General features: G+C 35.8%; 1 protein-coding gene across 1 annotated transcript in view; it reads left to right on the top strand.

The window, feature by feature from the left end:
• tmprss2 (transmembrane serine protease 2) overlaps positions 1-18,566 on the top strand; it is an 85,116-nt gene that overhangs the window by 42,869 nt on the left and 23,681 nt on the right. The window contains exons 5-9 of the mRNA XM_039744501.1: positions 3,467-3,583; positions 8,959-9,088; positions 9,566-9,673; positions 14,533-14,576; positions 14,942-15,107. Coding sequence (XP_039600435.1) covers positions 3,467-3,583; positions 8,959-9,088; positions 9,566-9,673; positions 14,533-14,576; positions 14,942-15,107 — 565 coding nt within the window. The remainder of the gene's footprint in view (positions 1-3,466; positions 3,584-8,958; positions 9,089-9,565; positions 9,674-14,532; positions 14,577-14,941; positions 15,108-18,566) is intronic.

Genomic DNA, 18,566 nt, shown 5'->3' with positions numbered 1-18,566 from the left:
CGGGTGACAATACCCCAACAGCCCAGTTACGTCAGATGAGGCGACCCGAGCAGTGGGCTCATGGACGCGAGACAGTGCATTGACATTGCCGTGGAGAGAACCCCAATGATGCTAGACTTTAAACTGGAAAGGCAATTGGTCAAGAAACCACCTGATGACACAAGGATTCGACACCCTGTGCAGGGCCATCCACTGTAGAAGGGTGTGGTCCATTACAAGAGTGAACTCATGTCACAGAAGGTAATACTTGAGTTGGATAATAGCCCATTTAATTGCAAGGGGGCTTACCACTCCACCACCGCATACCTTGTCTCCAGATGCAGTAGTTTCCAGCTGATATACATAATGGGGTATTCAACATCATCGATGCTTTGTCTCAGCATGGTACTCAAACTGAAGCATCAATCTGCAAAATTAAAGCCAATGAAAAATCTGGACTTATTGATGCAGATGTCGTTGTAAGGGTCTTTTTCAAGTTACAAAATGTGGTTTCTAACTTTTCATCCCACACCAACGATTTAGGAGCCCTTTACTTGTTATAGGGGCAGCCTTCTCGGAGAACAAGGCTATGAACCAGTGATAATACCCCACCAGTGCCAAGAAAGACTGGATTTGCCTCTTGGTTTTTGGACAGGGCCAGTTAAGTATGGCATTAACTTTGGAACACTGGGGATGTACAGTGCCCCCAAGTACAGTGACCCACCAAGTAGCCCAAATAGTTTGCGTAGTTAGTAAAACTGCATGTATCTGTTTTATATGGTCCTTCCATGTGCCGCAATAAATGACAATGTCATTCAGAGAGCCTGGAGCACTCTGTCCATCAGATAGTGGAATGTTACAGGTGCCTCGTGCAAACCAAATGGGAGAACCGTATACTGCCAGTGACCACTTATTTTTTTCCTTTGCGGACGCTGTTAAAGGAATTTGCCAATGTCCTTTTTTCATATCAAGAGTGGTCAAGTTTTGTGCTTTTCTAAGTTTGTCTACTGGTGGCATTAGACAAGCATCAAAGCAGAAGACTTTACTTAGTCGACAGAATGCATTGCAAAAGCGCCAACTCCCGCCCGGCTTTGGGACTAGAAGGATGGGGCTAGATCAAGGGCTTAAACTCTCCTCATTAACAGCCAGGTCCAGCATTTGTTTGATCTCAAGTTCAACCTCGGCTCATTTGGCTTCCAGGAGGCAATGTATGCATTCTCTGACAACAACTACTGGTTCAGTTACAATGTTGTGCTCAATGAGAAAGGTCGGCAATTAACCACTTCTGGGACTGACAAGATAACTGCTTCAAGCTCTTATCGTTGCTGGGGTGTCAAATTATCGCCAAGATTAAGCTGGTGGAATACGAAGAAGGAGCGAGGTTAAGAGGAGTAAGGGTCAGGTCCTCTCTCCCGCAAGGGTTTTAATAGGTTCACATGATACATCCAAGTTGTCTATTGAGTTGTTTAACCAATTAGTCAACCAAACCCTTCCTCTCCTTAATCTTGTAAGGGTCTTGCCAATGGGCCAATAATTTGGAAAGGTTAATGGGAATGAGCACCCTAACAGAGTTCCCGGGGGCGAATCTCTCAAAGAGTCTCACCCCGGTCGTAATTACAAGCCTCAGATGATTGAACATGTTCAATGTTCTCTTTTAAAATGTGTCTAATTTTGCCAACTCTGTTGTGTAACTGTGCAATACATTTTAAAATATTTGTTTAAGGATTGGCCTCCTCTTTAAGAATGTCCAAAAAATTGCAGGGTTGTCATTCATAAAGTAACTCAAAGGGGAGTACCCTGAGGAGGCTTGTTAGACCTCCCAGTAGGCAAACAGGACAAGGGGAATTAACCGATCCCAGTTTCTTCCATCCTTGCTGACCACCTTAATAGCATTTGTTTGAGCGGCTGGCTGAAGCACTCTACTAAGCCGTATTTTAGAGGATGGTTTGTGGAGGTTTTTAAATGCTTACTGTTGAGTAATTTGGCAACCTGAAAGTTTCCAAAGTGAATGGCATTCCCTGTTCCATTATGACTTCTTTTGGAATTCCGACTCACACAAAGACCCCAATAAGTTCCTATGCGATAGACTTCTAGTTAGCCACTCTCAAAGGCATGGCTTCAGGATATCAGATAGCATAATCCTCAATGACTAAGAAATATTTGTGGCCTCTAGCAGAGGGTCCTAGTGGTCTGACAATGTCGACCCCAAATTGCTCGAAAGGAACATCAATGAGAGGAAATCAAGAGGAGTACAGTCCCACTGGGGAATCTGTTGCAGTTGATATTCCATACATGAAATGCAAAAGTGACAGACATCCTCATTGATTCCTGGCTAATAGAAATAGAGTTTAATTCTCTTCAAGGTCTTCTCGGTACCTAAGTGGGCAACTAAGAGGTGGGCTTGTGCAAGTTTACAGAATTGTTGCCAGAAAATCCCTGGGACTGCCAGCAGTGTCTGTACCTCACCCTCATGTTCAAATACCCAATATAGTAAATCATACTACTGTATTGTAATAGTTACATAACGCCAGATGTACAAATCATGTTTTAACAAATAAAGCTGAGTTTCATCAGCTGTGTTGAAAACTTTTTATTTACTTATTTAATGAAACTTATGATACTTGAATTTACAGAGAGTTTCAGATGAAATAAGACATGCATTGTTTTCATTGTATGCAGTAAACCACAGCTGAACTGTTCTTCTTAACTTAAATTAGATCATGCATTTGTTGACTAAGAATCTGATTATGTCTTGTCGCTGCCTCTTGCAGTAGGGATGGCTATAGACCTTCAAAACTCTCAATACTGCACAGTTAATTTAGGTGACAATTTAACAGAAGAATAGATTAATCCTAAAAATAATAATCTGAGGAATTTACAAGCTTCAGATTTACACAAGGGTTTTAGGATATTTTATATTTTACTAGTGGTTTATTTGGAGACATGCCAGTTTAATTATAATTATTATTTTTATTATTGTTAAGATGCAGTTTGGTCCTGGAACATACTAAATATGTGCAAGGGGGAGTAAACAAGTGTATTACTCTTGTTTCATGTTATCTTTAATCTTGCTTAAATTTTTCAGAATGACTTTTTAAATCCAAACTCTATATTATACATTATAATAATATTGTCTCACAGATCATTTTATATTTGCAGAAGTGTGAGGAGGTGGTATTAAAGTGATTTATTGAAACAGACTGCCTCATATTATTGTAACTGTTGCAACATAGGTGGGCAGTCAGAGGCATTTTATGCAGACACCAGAACATGTATGGCAAAGTAAACATTTTGTTTTATTCAGTAGTTCACTTTTGCTATACATTTTGAAAAACATTAACCTGGAGTGCATACTCTGTTGTAGATCAATTAGATGAACAAATACTGTATCCTAGGAAATAAATTAGGTAACTAGGTAAAGTTCTCTGATACTAAAAAATAATTGTATAAAACAGTCTTTTGTTTAAAAACACATTCTCTTTTACAGTTACTGTTGCATGTCTCTTTGGTGTTACCTGTGGAACATCAGGAAAATGCATTAGTTCTTCTCAGTGGTGTGATGGAATTAGACAGTGTCCTGATGGTGAAGATGAAGAGATGTGTTGTAAGTCCATACAGTAAATTAGTCTTTACATAATTAATCAGTTGGTGTTGCTTTAATTTTATACTTAATTCCTTTATTAAAAAGGTATAATTTGGAAATTGATAATTTTATTAAATGCTTAACTTATGTTTTCTAAACCTAGCATTCCAAATCAATAGATGATTTGTACATTTTATATTATATATATTATATATATTATTTATTTATCTAGAGTAAACAAATTACAAAATTACTCATGAAATTATGTATTTTTATACTAATTCATTTTAAAACAGTTTATTTGTTCTTTGTAACTGACTGTACATTATTTTACTGATACAATACTAGAATTAGCAAAAGATACTCATTATAGAACTAGAAAATGTATAAATAAAGTTCTGTTTAAGAGTATAAGTTATAAGCTAATAAGAAAAAATAACATAAAAATGTCAGAACTTACAAATTTTATCTTAACACCTATCAAGGAATAGGCATCATTCTCCACCTGTGACCTTTGTAGTGAATAATGCTCAAGACAGAGTTTGACCTTTTGTCCAAAATAAAATACTAACAAATGCTTAAGTCATATCACACTGTTAATACAAAGACAGATTTGACAAACTTAAAAAAACAAAAGGCTTAAGATAGAATTATAAATGAATATGAATTAGGCTTTTAAGAACTAGTATGTTGTGGTTTTTAACTTAACAATAATCAATAAATATTTCCTTAACATGGATATTGTAACATTATTTGCTGATATACAAGGGCATTAGGACAATAAAACAAAGGTGTGTGTTATCAGATCTAATTATTAATGTTCTACAAAAACTTTAAGGGTTGAGCTAGTGCCTACCAAAACAGATTTTCCAGGGTAAATTTGTAGAACCAATATACTGTACATAATAGTGAAATTAATAAAATGGGTGAACCTTAAAAGTAAATGAAATGCCAACATGCCGTGTCGATCAAACACAGGAAGCTCTGCAGTCTATTTGTGACTTTACACTGTAGGAAGATAAGTAAATAAATCAAGGTAAATAGTTAAGCAACATTCGATGTGGCTTTTATATAAGTAACATATAAATGTTTTTCATATAATGACCATCAGAAAACATAATCACAAACAGAACTTTGCGTAATACCTTGGCGAGCTTTGTAAGCCCCGCTGTTCCGTTGAAGGACATGCATTTGTGTCAGATTGACTGGCAGGATGATGCCTGACATTTTGCTGTATCCAAACAGTGTCATCTTTCACCTTTATGCCTGGTGTAGCTGCGTTGTTCTTATGTGACTTCACATTTCTTGCTGGGAGGGCTTCTGTTCTCTTTCTCCGATGTAGCTTGGATATAGCTTGGAGGCCTAAAACAGCAAAGGGCCTTTTCAACAAAATGACCGAATATCCATGAGTCGAAATAATCAAGAGAACACCGGTTTGGGGTTATACAGTGATCAAGTTTCATGGCAAAATTAACACTAGAATTCCTGAAGCCTACCAAAAAAACTCATAGTGCCAGGCCACCTTAAATTCCCCCACATCTCCTCATCAGCATCTTTTGTTTTGCCCTCGTCCTCATCTGAGTTCACCTGTGTTATTGTACATCTTTATTGGAAAACAGCAGTGTTATATCAGGGGGAGCGTGAACGTGACTGAGAGATCAAAACTGAATAATAAAAAAAATGTAACCTTTACAAGTACCATACATTTACACTGGTTGTTACAGATTCTAATCAAATATATGTTTTTATTTTAAAATAGTAACAATAAGAGCGGCTCACTACTCAAAATGGTAATTCTGGGGCGTGCCCGGAATTGACCATCAACCTCTTGATAACGATTCAACAATTCTTACTGCTGCACCACCCAAGTGGTTTTGTCAGCATCATACCCAGGCCAGATTTCTTTTTCTTTGGTTATATTCTTGAATAAAAGTGCACTTGTTTTGTTATACATGTACCTTTTGTGAAAGTGTTTACTTGACATTTGGACTTCAGTCTTGACACATTATTCACTTCTTGTCAAAATTTCGATATTAGTACTATAACATGAAAAAGGTTTCTGTTTTAGGTATGTGTTCAACATTTCCTGTCATCCTACATTTACCCAGATCATTGTACACAAGGAATACACATGAAATGCATGTGTTCCAAATAATGATATATTATTTATCCCATACAACTCCAGGCGCCTCACACACAAATAAGAGCCTTGAGCTGGGAGAACCTTTTGTCCGAGTTGAGCTGTGGCAGTGGGGGGATGGAATAGCAGACTGCTTGCTGCTTGTGCTGATTGACACATTTACAAAACAAAAGACGATAATGCAGAGGTACAAAGGAATTTAAGGAGGCCCGGAATTGCAAGTTTTTTTTGAAGGCTTCAGGGATTCCAGTGTTAAAATACAAATTCTCCATAGCTTTGGGCTGAAACTAAGTAAAGTGTCCATTTTTAATTGATACATAACTTACATTAACATCACTTAATTTCTATTGTAATTTAAACTAAAAGTAGGAAACATATACTTTTGTTGTATATTACGGAGATGGAGAAGAGGAGTGAGGTGTACCAAATAGGTGCAACAGAGCAGAAAAGTAAGAATTTGGGACTGTAATGTAAAATTGCTGACATTTACTTTTATGGTTAATATGTGCATCAGACACCTTGTAATTGCAGACATAATTTGTTCAGAGATTTGAAAAATAGCCACTAGATTTATATTTCATCAATTGCTAGAATGCTTGTAAAAGTTGACATTTTGTTAGTTTGTATTTGCTTAGTAGGATGACAATTCCACCACCTTGCAAAAATTTGATCCATGTTTCTATCGGTCAGTTTATAAAATAAAAAATGTCTGCTACTCTCTATCTATCTATCTATCTATCTATCTATCTACTACTTGCACATTTCCTGTAAATATGCTGTGTAATACAGCAATATGTGCAAATTATCTTAAAAAACAAGTAACCACACTATAGATTTAAAGTTACATTTAATCTTCATTTTATACATGCCTCAAATGTGTGTTGCCTCCAAGAGGAACCTTTATACTTTATTTCAAGAAACGATGGAGAGAATGCTACAGTTCGTTCTGATTTCATTGGTGCACACATGTGAAGCCATACATCATGTTCAGAAAATTAAGTTCTTCTTTAATATCACTGTAACAGATGCTTTTCAGCCTTTTTTGTTGCCTTCCAGCCTGCCTGCTTGAAAAACTGTCCAGACTTCCTGAAGTATACATTTTTTAGTCTTCTTATTCTACTAATCATATTATGACCACATACTTTATACTTTGAAAATGTCTGTGGTAGCAATTATTGTAAGTAAAACAGTCAGGAAACAAAGTTTAAGAAATTCAGAAACCAGGAGAGGACTAACAAACCTAGTAAACAAAATGTTGGAGGCATGAGAGATTCAAAATCAGAAGCACCGAGCAGAATTCAGAAGTTGCCATAATCAAGAATAGTGCCCTGACCAAAATAAAACAAAGTCAAACAACAGTGTATTTCTTTTGAAAATCCTAAGAGCAGGATAGCAAGAATACAGCATTACCATGTTATATAGTTGAACAGTAATGACATTACATACAACCAAAATTGGTCATGGAATGTCAACCGGCTTATAACCAGTACACAACATAATGAAACATGTTAAATGGTGATTTGAACAGCAATAAGGTGTGTGCAGTTGTGGTCTTCTTATTACAAAACAGGCGTATCTGTGCTAGAGGAAGTCCATGTTGTTATTAGCATTTGTTTACTAAGTTTTCCTCATACTGCTTGCATCCCTTTTGCCTTTTCAGTCTCCATTGAGAGGTTTTTGAGTGTGCTTAAATATTTTTGCATCTTCCTTAAGCTCCTTTCTTGATTTCCATGGCCATTTTGTACCTTATTTTTAGAAATTTCTTTCTTCTTTCTTAGTGACATCTAGGTTTACATTATGTGTTACATCACAAGCCATTAGGTACATAGGTCAGTGCCGGAGACTTCAAGCATTTCTGAATTTTCAGATACAATCTAAAAACAAATTGTGCATGAGATAAAATTTATTTGCACACAACTAAGTTCAGTTTTTTGACGGTGAGTATAGGGTTCCTTTTTCTCAGCCACACAGCAAATTCCATATAAACATCAGAAGGGTTTTTTATGCAGAGAACCATTGAAACAGAAAATAAATTACCAACTATTGAGGTAGATAGTTAAACTTAGTTTGGAAAAAGTAGGCAAATGGGATTGGAGAGCTTTTTTAGGCTGAATGACCCATTGTCTTCAAAACCGTTCTGATGTTCACAGTATGATAGATAGATTGTCACAGTGAGGCAATTTTATTATATTACATTATTATTATTGTTATTATTTATATTTATTATATGACATATTGTTGTTGGTATAAAGGAGCCCCATGTGTGTTTCTTGACACATTTCTACTGAATGATTAATATTTAACTATTAATCAAATTAGAAATTAGTCATTTATGGATAACTTTGTGTGAATTAAAAGAGTACCAGCAGTAATCAGCTTTGAGTTCTGGAATCCTATGTGCTCACCAGGGCTGAATCAAAACCATCACAAAATTACATGTTTTAGAGGAAAGTCTGTCAGTTGTGAAAACATCTTTCCTCATTTCAAATTAACCATTTTGATTCAAAAATTAAATCAGTATTTGATAGTCTTCAATGTGATTATCAAATATATTTTCTTTTTTTGTACTTATTCTTGTTTTATCAGAAATGTTTTGCTAGATTCAGAAATTCAAGCATGTTCTTCTCTTCGTTTTTTTTTTTTCTGATTCTATGTCATACACTTGCATACCATATATTAAAGACTGTTGCCAGAGACAATATATTTCTTTGAATCCTATTTAACATTTGTGTCCCTTGTTTATTATACTTTTGTGAGAATTTACTCTATAAAAAGTATTAAGCATCAATTCAAATATTCTGAATTAACATTAAAATAGCTTATACTTAACAGTCCTATATACATTTAATAAAAATCTGAATTCTTTGGCAGTACTTTATTAAAACTAATACTCTAATAGCAAATACTTTTGTGACCTCACACTACTTTTCCAAACACTTGCTATTGTACTTATTGGTGGCTCTAATCTTGTCCACAGTAAGCGTGAGTCTGTGCGTGTGTTATGTCCTCCCATGGGCTGTTATCATGTCCAGCACTGGTTCTTACCTGAGACAGTTGCTGCCACCTAGAATTTATGTTTCAAAAAGGCATGGATGGATAAAGCATTCTTTACAGAAACAACCACATATGTTCATGTAATCATTATTTGCAGTTTAATTAAAACATATTCATGTTTCATGCTTTTTTTCTGTGTTTATATGAAGTATAATTAAAGGTGAACAGAAATGTGAAGACATCTATTTCTTTCTTGTTGTAGTTCGTTTATCTGGAGACAATTTTCTTCTACAAGCATATTCATCTAAAAGCAGATCATGGAAACCAGTTTGTGCTGATAAATGGAATGATAAATATGGCAAGGCTACCTGCTCACAAATGGGCTACAGCAGGTTAGAGTTTTTCTAAAACACTCCACAGAGCAGCGTTTAACCTGACTTATTAATACAAACAGAGGCAAGCTTCTAGATAACATTCAGCTGTTTAGAAAAACAAAATGCATATATAGCTCAGTTTGCAGTTTTTGTTTCAGTGTTTATTTAGTGATTTATTTCTCATTTATAATTGTTTGAAGACTTTAAGATATTATATAAATGCACGTAGATTTTCTTGTATTGTTTATTTCACATATAATTCAATTTAAATTACAGATAATGTACTGTCTTAAAGTACTGAATATGAGAATCATTATTATTCTTTTTTGTTCTTGGAAAAGGAAACTTATTTAAATTACCTAGTTAAATGAGGCTTTTCTCTTCACTTTCTTATCATAAAGCTGTACAGAATAAGTTTACCTTTTCAGATCCAATCTATTATGTTTTAAAAAAGTAATTTCAGGACCTAAAATATTTATATTTCTATTCTTATAGTGACACATATTTTCAGTTTGGACTTGTTACCCAAGCATCTGTAGATTCCAGTGAATTTTTGACAGTGGATACGAGTTCGGGAGAAACATCAGTACAACTTACAAACAGGTTAGTCCAGAGTGACATTTTCTAAGTAATATTCTAAAGTTTTCCAGGTATTTGTATTTATACCATTAGTGCTAATTTCATGTAATCTGGATTATATTGCTGACAGGCAAGAAATATAGTATAATCTGGTTGCCTATTTTTAATCTCATCTAGCACCATAAAAACTATAGTACTGCACTTCAATAAATAATATGAAAAATGTATGTAGAGGATAGTATTGTAACTTTAAGCATTTTCATTAACATAAAACAAGAGTAACTATATAATGTATCACTAAAATTTGATTTTTAACTAACGTAAATATTTTAGGAAAACTGTAGTGCTGTAGTAGTAGTTATTAATATTTTTAATTAATTGCTGATTCAGTCATTTCAAATCTGCTTATTCCAAAACTTGGTTTGTTGGATTGGTACTAACATTTTTAATGTGGTATTAATATCAGCTTTCGTACTTTAGTACCAGTACTGAAACAATACCAAAAGCAAGACTCTGACTCAAGCCTCCCAAATATGCAACACTCCACGAATTCCCATTTTTAAATTCCCTGTATATCAAAATGGTGTGAAATGGTATCTTCAGTGTAGAGTTTTCAGCTTGTCATGTAGTTTAGGGGAGAGCATGGTCATCCCACGGAGTCTTCCTTCAGCATATTGAAGAGTGGAGGAACAAATTGCAAACCTACCATTTACTTAGTGTATCAAATGTGCTAAACTGCTGTTTTTTTTTTACTCAAGGCTGGATTAGGACCCTCACAGGCCCCTGGGTGGCTTAACTCCTTAGTTGATCATACTTTTAACAATACAGCTCACAAGCAGCAGGTGGTCAAATGCAGTGCGGTATTTCTTTCATTTAACACTAGAATCAATGAAGCCTACGAAAAAACTCGGAATGCCAGGCCACCTTAAATTCCCATGCACCTCCTCATCTGTGTCTTTAATTTTACAAATGTGTCAATCAGCACCAGCCTGCTATCCCAGCACCCACAGACACAGCTTTAGTCGTACTCAAAGTTCTCCCAGCTCAAGTCTGTGGTGCCTTGAATTTTATAGGGTAAATAATAAATAATTATTTGGAACTGACACATTTGATGTGTGTTCTGTGTTTACAACGATCTGTGTAAATATAGGATGACAGGAAATGTGAGGCAAGAAATGTTGAACACATAAATAGAAAAGAAACTTTTTTTATGTTCTACTAATAATTGGCAAAATGCTGCCGTGAAGTGTATACTTTATGAAGACTGAAGTCCAAATATCAAATAAACATTTTTTACAAAAGACACAGATATAACAAAACAAGTACGCTTTTTTCTAGGATTTAACCAAAGTAAAAGAAATTGGCATAGGGTACGACACACACAAACAAGTATACATCTGCTTGGTTTGGTGCAGAGGTAAGAACTGCTGTCTCCAATTTAAGAGGTTGCCGGTTCGATCCCGGGTCCTTCATGCATTAACTGATTTGAGTAGTGAGCGGCTATTACTATTATAAAATAAAAACATACATTTGATGTATTTGAGTCTGTAACAGCTGGTGTAAGTTTATGGTACTTGTAAAAGTGTTTTATTACTCACTTTTATTCTCTCAGTCATTCACGCTCCTCCCGATCTGGCACTTAGTTTTCAAATAAAGACGTGCTATAACAGAGGTGAACTCAGATGAGAATGAGGGCAAAACAAAAGATGTTGATGAGGAGGTGTGGGGGAATTCTAGCAATAGATGAAATAGAAATCTAGTGGCAATTTTTCAAATTTCTGAACAAATTATGTCTGCAGTTACCAGGTGTCTGATGCACATATTAACCATAAAAGGAAATGTCAGCAATTTTACATTACAGTCCCAAATTCTCACTTTTCTCCTCTGTTGCACCTATTTGGTAAACACCTTGGGTGGTGCAGCAGTAAGAATTGTTGATTCGTTATCAAGTGGTCGCTGGTCAATTCCAGGCGCTTCCCAGAATTACCATTTTGAGTAGTGAGCTGCTCATATTGTTACTATTTTAAAATAAAAACATATATTTGATTAGAATCTGTAACAGCCGGTGTAAATTTATGGTACTTGTAAAGGTTACATTTTTTTTATTATTCAGTTTTAATCTCTCAGTCACGTTCACGCTTCCCCCGATATAACACTGCTGTTTTCCAAAAAGATGTACAATAACAGAGGTGAACTCTGTAAGGTGGCCTGGCACTATGAGTTTTTTTGGTAGGCTTCAGGGATTCTAGTGTTAATTTTGACATGAGACTTGATCACTGTATAACCCCAAACTGGTGTTCTCTTGATTATTTCGACTCACAGATATTCAGTCATTTTGTTGAAAAGGCCCTTTGCTGTTTTAGGCCTCTAAGCTATATCTGCCGTTGATCGTACCATTTTTAAAATTGGCCATTTCAGTACTCTTTCAGTTCTAGTATACTGCATAACTATAATCAGGAGTCAGGGGAGTCAGCTTTGGGTGAGTAATTAGTAATTATTTTATTGGCTGCATGCTTTGTCTACTAAAGTATATTCACATTTGAAACAATATATGAAAATTTTTTATATTTAAGAACACCTTACTGGAAAGTAATATTTTCAATCAAAGTTCTGCATTCAAAAATTATTGGAATCATTTAGTAATAGAAAATATGTTTAATGAAATACCATTAATTTCTTCATAATTAATAATTAGCTACATATTTTTATATTTATGTAAGAAAACAGATTTGTCCACATTCATATAATTTAAGAAAAGGATACAACTTGTAATTTATGACACAGTATGAATTAGTGTGAATTTTTTTAACACTGAAACTCTTTGTTGGGGTGCAAGAAAAACATCCTTCTTCTTCTTTCGGCTGTTCCTGTTAGGGGTTGCCACAGTAGATCATCATCCATATCGTCGTCTTCTGCATCTTGCTCTGTCACACCCACCATCTGCATGTCCTCTCTCACCACATCCATAAACCTTCTCTTAGGCCTTCCTTTTTTTCTTCTTGCCTGGCAGCTATATTGTTAACATCCTTTTCCCAATATACCCAGCATCTCTTCTCTGCACATGTCCAGACCAAAGCATCTCGCCTCTCTGACTTTTTCTGTCAACCGTCCAACTTGAGCTGACCCTCTAATGTACTCATTTCTAATCCTGTCCATCCTTGTCACACCCAATGCAAATCTTAGCATCTTTAACTCTGCCACCTCCAGCTCTGTCTCCTGCTTTCTGGTCAGTGCCACCCTCTCCAACCCATATAACATAGCTGGTCTCACTACTGTCCTGTAGACCTTCCCTTTCACTCTTGCTGATACCCGTCTGTCACAAAACACTCCTGACACTCTTCTCCACCCATTCCACCGTTTCTGTACTCTCTTTTTCACCTCTCTTCCACAATCCCCGTTACTCTGAATTTTTGATCCCAAGTATTTAAACTCATCCACCTTCACCAACTCTACTCCCTGCATAGGATATAATCTACCTGTGTGTATCTTATACCACTCTTGTACTTCACTCTATGTTCATGCCTCTTATTAAAATACGTAGTCACCACAGCCATGCCTATCCTTTTCGCAAAATCCACTATCTTCTGACCTTCTTCATTCCTCTCCTTGACGCCATACCTACCCATCACCTCCTCATCTCCTCTGTTCTATTCACCAACAGGTCCGTTGAAATCTGCTCCAATCATCACTTTCTGTCCCTTGGGTACTCTGTCCATCACCTCATCCAACTCACTCCAGAAATCTTCTTTCTCATCCATCAAACACCTAACTTGCGGGGCATATCCACTAACAACATTGATCATCACATCTTCAGTTTCCAGCTTCATAATCATCACTCTGTCTGATACTCTTTTCACCTCCAAAACACTCTTGACATAGTGCTCCTTTAGAATAATCCCTACCCCATTTCTCCTCCCATCCATACCATGATAGAACAATTTGAATCCACCTCTGATCCACCTGGCATTACTCCCGTTCTATTTAGTCTCTTATACACACGAAATATCAACCTTCCTTCTCTCCATCATGTCTGCTAACAAACTTCCCTTTCCAGTCATACTGCCAACATTCAAAGTTCCTACCCTCAGTTCCACTCTCTTTACCTTCCTCCTCTCCTCCTACCTCCGGGCATGTCTCCCCCCTCTTCTTCTCCTTCTTCAGCCAGCAGTGGCTCAATTTCCGCTAGCACCCTGTTGGCTAACAGTATTGGTGGTGGTTTTTATTAACCCGGGGCTCGAACGATCCGGTATGGAAATTTGTATCGTTGTCCGCATATTGATTTGGCAAAATTTTACACCAGATGCCCTTCCTGACGTATCCCTCCCCATTTATCCGGGCTTGGGACTGGCATAAAGAAACACACTGGTTTGTACATCCCCTGTGGCTGGGTTGTAAGAAAAACATCCTTCGTTTGCGTTAAGGTTACTCATGCAGTTCACTGTGGCACTCTATAATTTTCCTGTTTCCAGTTTCATGTGTAATGAAGTAAAATATGTAAATGCAATTTTGATACATAGACAGAGCTTGTAACTCACACTACACTGAGTCCCTACATATACCACCAGCCAAAGTTATTTGAACTTGGAGTTTTATGGATGTAAAATCTGGATGATTGTAATCTGGTAAGAAAGAAAAAAAAAGGATTCATGTTTGTCTTGCCCCAGATAATACAGGCCTATCTGAAACCATGAATTTGAGTGGGTGAGTTCAGTGTATGGATAAATGGACTATTCCTCTGATAGTACTTAAGGCAACTAAACAATGTGACTAAACCACAACAAGCAAGATGAATAGGATGTAAAGTTATATATTTCTAATATTTACATCTATTTACTGAAGATAAATTTCATTAAAAGTTTTTATATGATTTTATTTGATTTTAGTGGTTCATGTTCAACTGGATCAGTAGTGACTCTTCAGTGTATAGGTATGCTTTTTATGCTTATTATATTATATGTTTATTATTTTAAAGGAATGTGCTGAGTATACACCCTGATACTAGCTTTATTAACATCTCAGGTATGCAGGCCCTTGTTGGAGTGAAATAAGTCAAATTCAAGTGAACAAGAAGAGGAATGAAAAAAATCCAATAGAATATAGCATTTGATAATTAACTTTTATCATATTCTGAAATATTTTAATATAAAGCACTAATAATAAAAAGTTTTCATCATTAAGAATTCCTGCAGTTCTAAGCATTTGTATCAGACTGCTACAATTTTAAGAATATATCTGAAAATGCTTTACCAAATAATTTTCTAATAACATTTCTTTTTATTGTCATATTTACAGACTGTGGGATGACATTTTTAGTTTCCACACGCATTGTTGGTGGGACGTCAGCTCGTTTAGGACAGTGGCCTTGGCAGGTTAGCCTATGGAGTGAAGGGGAACATTGGTGTGGAGGATCTATCATTACACCATATTGGATTGTTACTGCAGCACATTGTGTGGAACGGTATAATCTAATTTATTAATTTACACAAAGTTATGATTATTCTTTCCATCAACATTATTATTGCAGGGAAAATTCTATAAACAAAGAATAATATAATCTGTAGACTGTATATTATTATGTCAAAATACTTATTATTTGGTTATTAATAATTGTTTGCACTCAATATAATAAAAGTTTCAGTAAAAAATCGTATGGCACAGCAATAAATGAAGAAAGAATAATGCACTGCAAAGCGGTGATGTGAATACTTCTGAACAGCCAAAAAACCCTGGCTGGTATTTTTGGTTTGACATAATAGTTTGGGTTAACTATTCTGGGCATTCAGATAAAGGCATTGCATTTACTTCTGAATTAGAAATTTGTGGCAAAAAAACTGAAGTCACAAATGCATTAATAAAATTAATTATTCATTCACATTGATGCATTATATAGTTCAATAGTAAAAAAAAAAATGATAATTTAGTTAGAATCATCTTTAATCAAAACATGAAAGGGAGTTCATTTTCAGAGCAAAGTAATACCAACAAGGTACTTCATTATTGAATGCTATTATAAACTTTCTTTAAGCACATGTAAGGAATATTTTGTATACAAAATACTAATTTATACCCAAAAGTAAAGCTTTGAAATGTTTTATGAAAAGCATGTAAATGTGATTAATGAGGGTATTGAGGAGGCATAAATCAATTTATAAATCAATTTTATTTTACATAGCTGATTGTGCAAAAACATCCTAATAGAGTGTTGTTACAAGAAGGGACTATAACTGACTTACAAGTCCTAATTATTTTGGTGATATTACATGAAAATCATACATGCATTTAAATCTATAAACGTTTTCTTGAGATTATCTCAAAGAATATAACAATATCCAAAAATATAATAATATATTTAGGGTTCAAATAGTGTCTGCATTAATAGATTAAGATATGTATTATATTCATATATCCCATTTGTCACACTCACTTGCATGTTTTTGTTGAAGAAAATACACATCTTCATATAGCTGAGTTTTGTGACCCTTCTCATTTTAGGTTATGATGGCACACGTAATAGTACTGTGCATAAGTCTTAGGCAATGTACATAGTTCATAAAAAATATTTTTCTTAGACATTTATTTTATGGCTTCTGTATTAGTGGGTCAAGAATGTATGTCAAAAGTGAGTTCCAAACATTCCTTTTGCAAAAAATGAAACAATAAAACAAGATATTTGAATATCCTACTCGTTATAGTAAGAAAATAACATAATAATAGATGACATTACAGTAAAAATATGTGACCTCTTTGTATGCATATAATCTATAGCTTGATTGTAATATAACAAGCATGTGTTAATGGTCAATTACATAATGTTTAGGTTGAACTGCAGTGATTAATTAAAATAGAAACGTCTATATAGAGGTGTAACCGTCCGCTGCCATACTTCCTTATTGCATTCGGGTGCCCTTCAACCTGTAACTGTTGATAGTAATGTACTGAGATGAGCCAGGCAAATGAGAACACATACATTTCACAAGGGATTGGTGTAAAAAGTGGCAGTGCTTCTATTAAAACAAAACAAACAAAGGTGTTTAATAGTGCAGTGCATAACATTATCTAATAAATAATCCATAAAATCAGTATATCCAGTGGAGGTTAAAAATCCATAATAAATAATCTAAAACAAGGTTACAAATCCAAGGGTGAATATCCTGTTTAAAAACCGCAAGTCTCAGTGCTGTATTCTAAAGCCCAGGACTACCCCTCAGGCCCCTCGAGCACTGGACACCTGCTCCTATCCCAGAGCTCACTTTCCTGTCTACCTGCTTACATTTTCCTGCACCGGCTCTGTCCAGTTCCTGCCCTTCTCTGTCTTCTTTAACCTTTGTCTCACTCTCTGTTCTCACTTGTTTCCATTACTTCCTTCTGTCCTGATTTCCCTCACTTCTAGCAGAATCCTTTTAATCTTGCCTGCAGGTCAAGATTGAGTGCAGGTGTGATACCCCACTACCTGCGAGGTGTAATTGAGGCACCTGGCTTATCCGCTTGCATTTGCACGTGTATGCACGATCAACTAAGCATCCCAGTCAACCCCAGAGCAAAGTATGCTCACACACACCTGCACCTGAATGAAGCCCGAAAATCCCAGGACATGATTATTTATTTAAAAACACCACTACGCCACCGACCTCTCATAACGAGGGAATAAATCTGGACAAGGGACAACTATACTAAAAAGTTAAGGTTGCGATAGATTAACCTGTTTGACTTGCAAATGTTAGACACTGGCAAAAGTGAGCATAGCAACAAGGTAGTCATCCTGTAAATTTTACTGCAGGCAAGTGTTTCTAGATGTACTGTCCAAGCTCTTGTGCAGAAGCACAAACAGATGAGCAAGGCTGAGGACCAGAAACACAGTAGTTGGCCACAGAAACTGATTGCAATAAATGAGAAATATGTCCAGTTTACTTTAATTTGAAATCAGAAGATGTCCAGCACAGCTGTCAACTCAGAATTGGAAGAAACCACTGGGATCCTGGTAAACACATCTATAGTTCTGAGAAGTCTCATCAGAAGTGGTCTTCATGGAAGAGTTGCAAACAAAAAGCCATTCTTGCAAGGTGGAAATAAAGCCAAACAACTCACCCACATATGAAACCACAAGGACTAGGGTGCAGATAAATGCCAACAGGTGCTCTGGACTGATGACTCAAAATATGAAATATTTGACCCTTACTGAAGGCAGTTTGTCTGCAAAAGGGCTTGAAAATGGCACACAGAAGAATGGGTGCAGTGAACAATGATGTACGGTGGATGTTCTCTCCAAGTTTGGGGATTTATTTCCAGAAATAAAGTTAATGATTTGATCTAAATTGATAGCTCCTAACAGCTGAGAAATATGGGCAATTTCTTATTCATCATGCAGTAACAAAAAGGACATATATGATTAGCCCCCAAAACTATCTACAGCATGACAATGACCCCAAACACATGGCCAAAGTCTGTCTGCAGTGAAAAGAGAAGCAAGGGATCCTGCAACAGATTGTATAGTCCTAGCAGAGGCTGTAAGTACTTGCAGAGACAAAAGCAAGTAAGATCGCCAAAGTCTGCAGTGGAAGTGTGGCAAGTTCTCTGATAGGCTATGTGAGAACCTTCACAAACTGCATGCAAGTTTGCCTAAGAAAATTGCTTTTTTGATTTAAAATCAAAGGGTGGTCACACCAAATACTAATTTCATTAATATTTTTTCTGTTTACTACACTTTTTAGGAAGTTTATCAATTAATAAAAACTTCACATTATTTTTAAAACATTCTTGCTTTATCGGATTTTTTACTAGTGCCTAGGAATTTTACACAGTACCCTATGTGCCATTCATCACTGTTTGTACAACTATGTATGGGATGGTGCATTTGTATACATAAGAAAGATATTCTTTTCAAAAATCAAACTTTTTTCTTTCATGTAAAACTTATGTT

The sequence above is a fragment of the Polypterus senegalus genome, chromosome 2 (genome assembly GCF_016835505.1).
Source record: "Polypterus senegalus isolate Bchr_013 chromosome 2, ASM1683550v1, whole genome shotgun sequence".
Classification (NCBI taxonomy): Eukaryota; Metazoa; Chordata; class Cladistia; order Polypteriformes; family Polypteridae; genus Polypterus; species Polypterus senegalus.
This window is presented reverse-complemented; position numbering and strand designations above follow the sequence as displayed.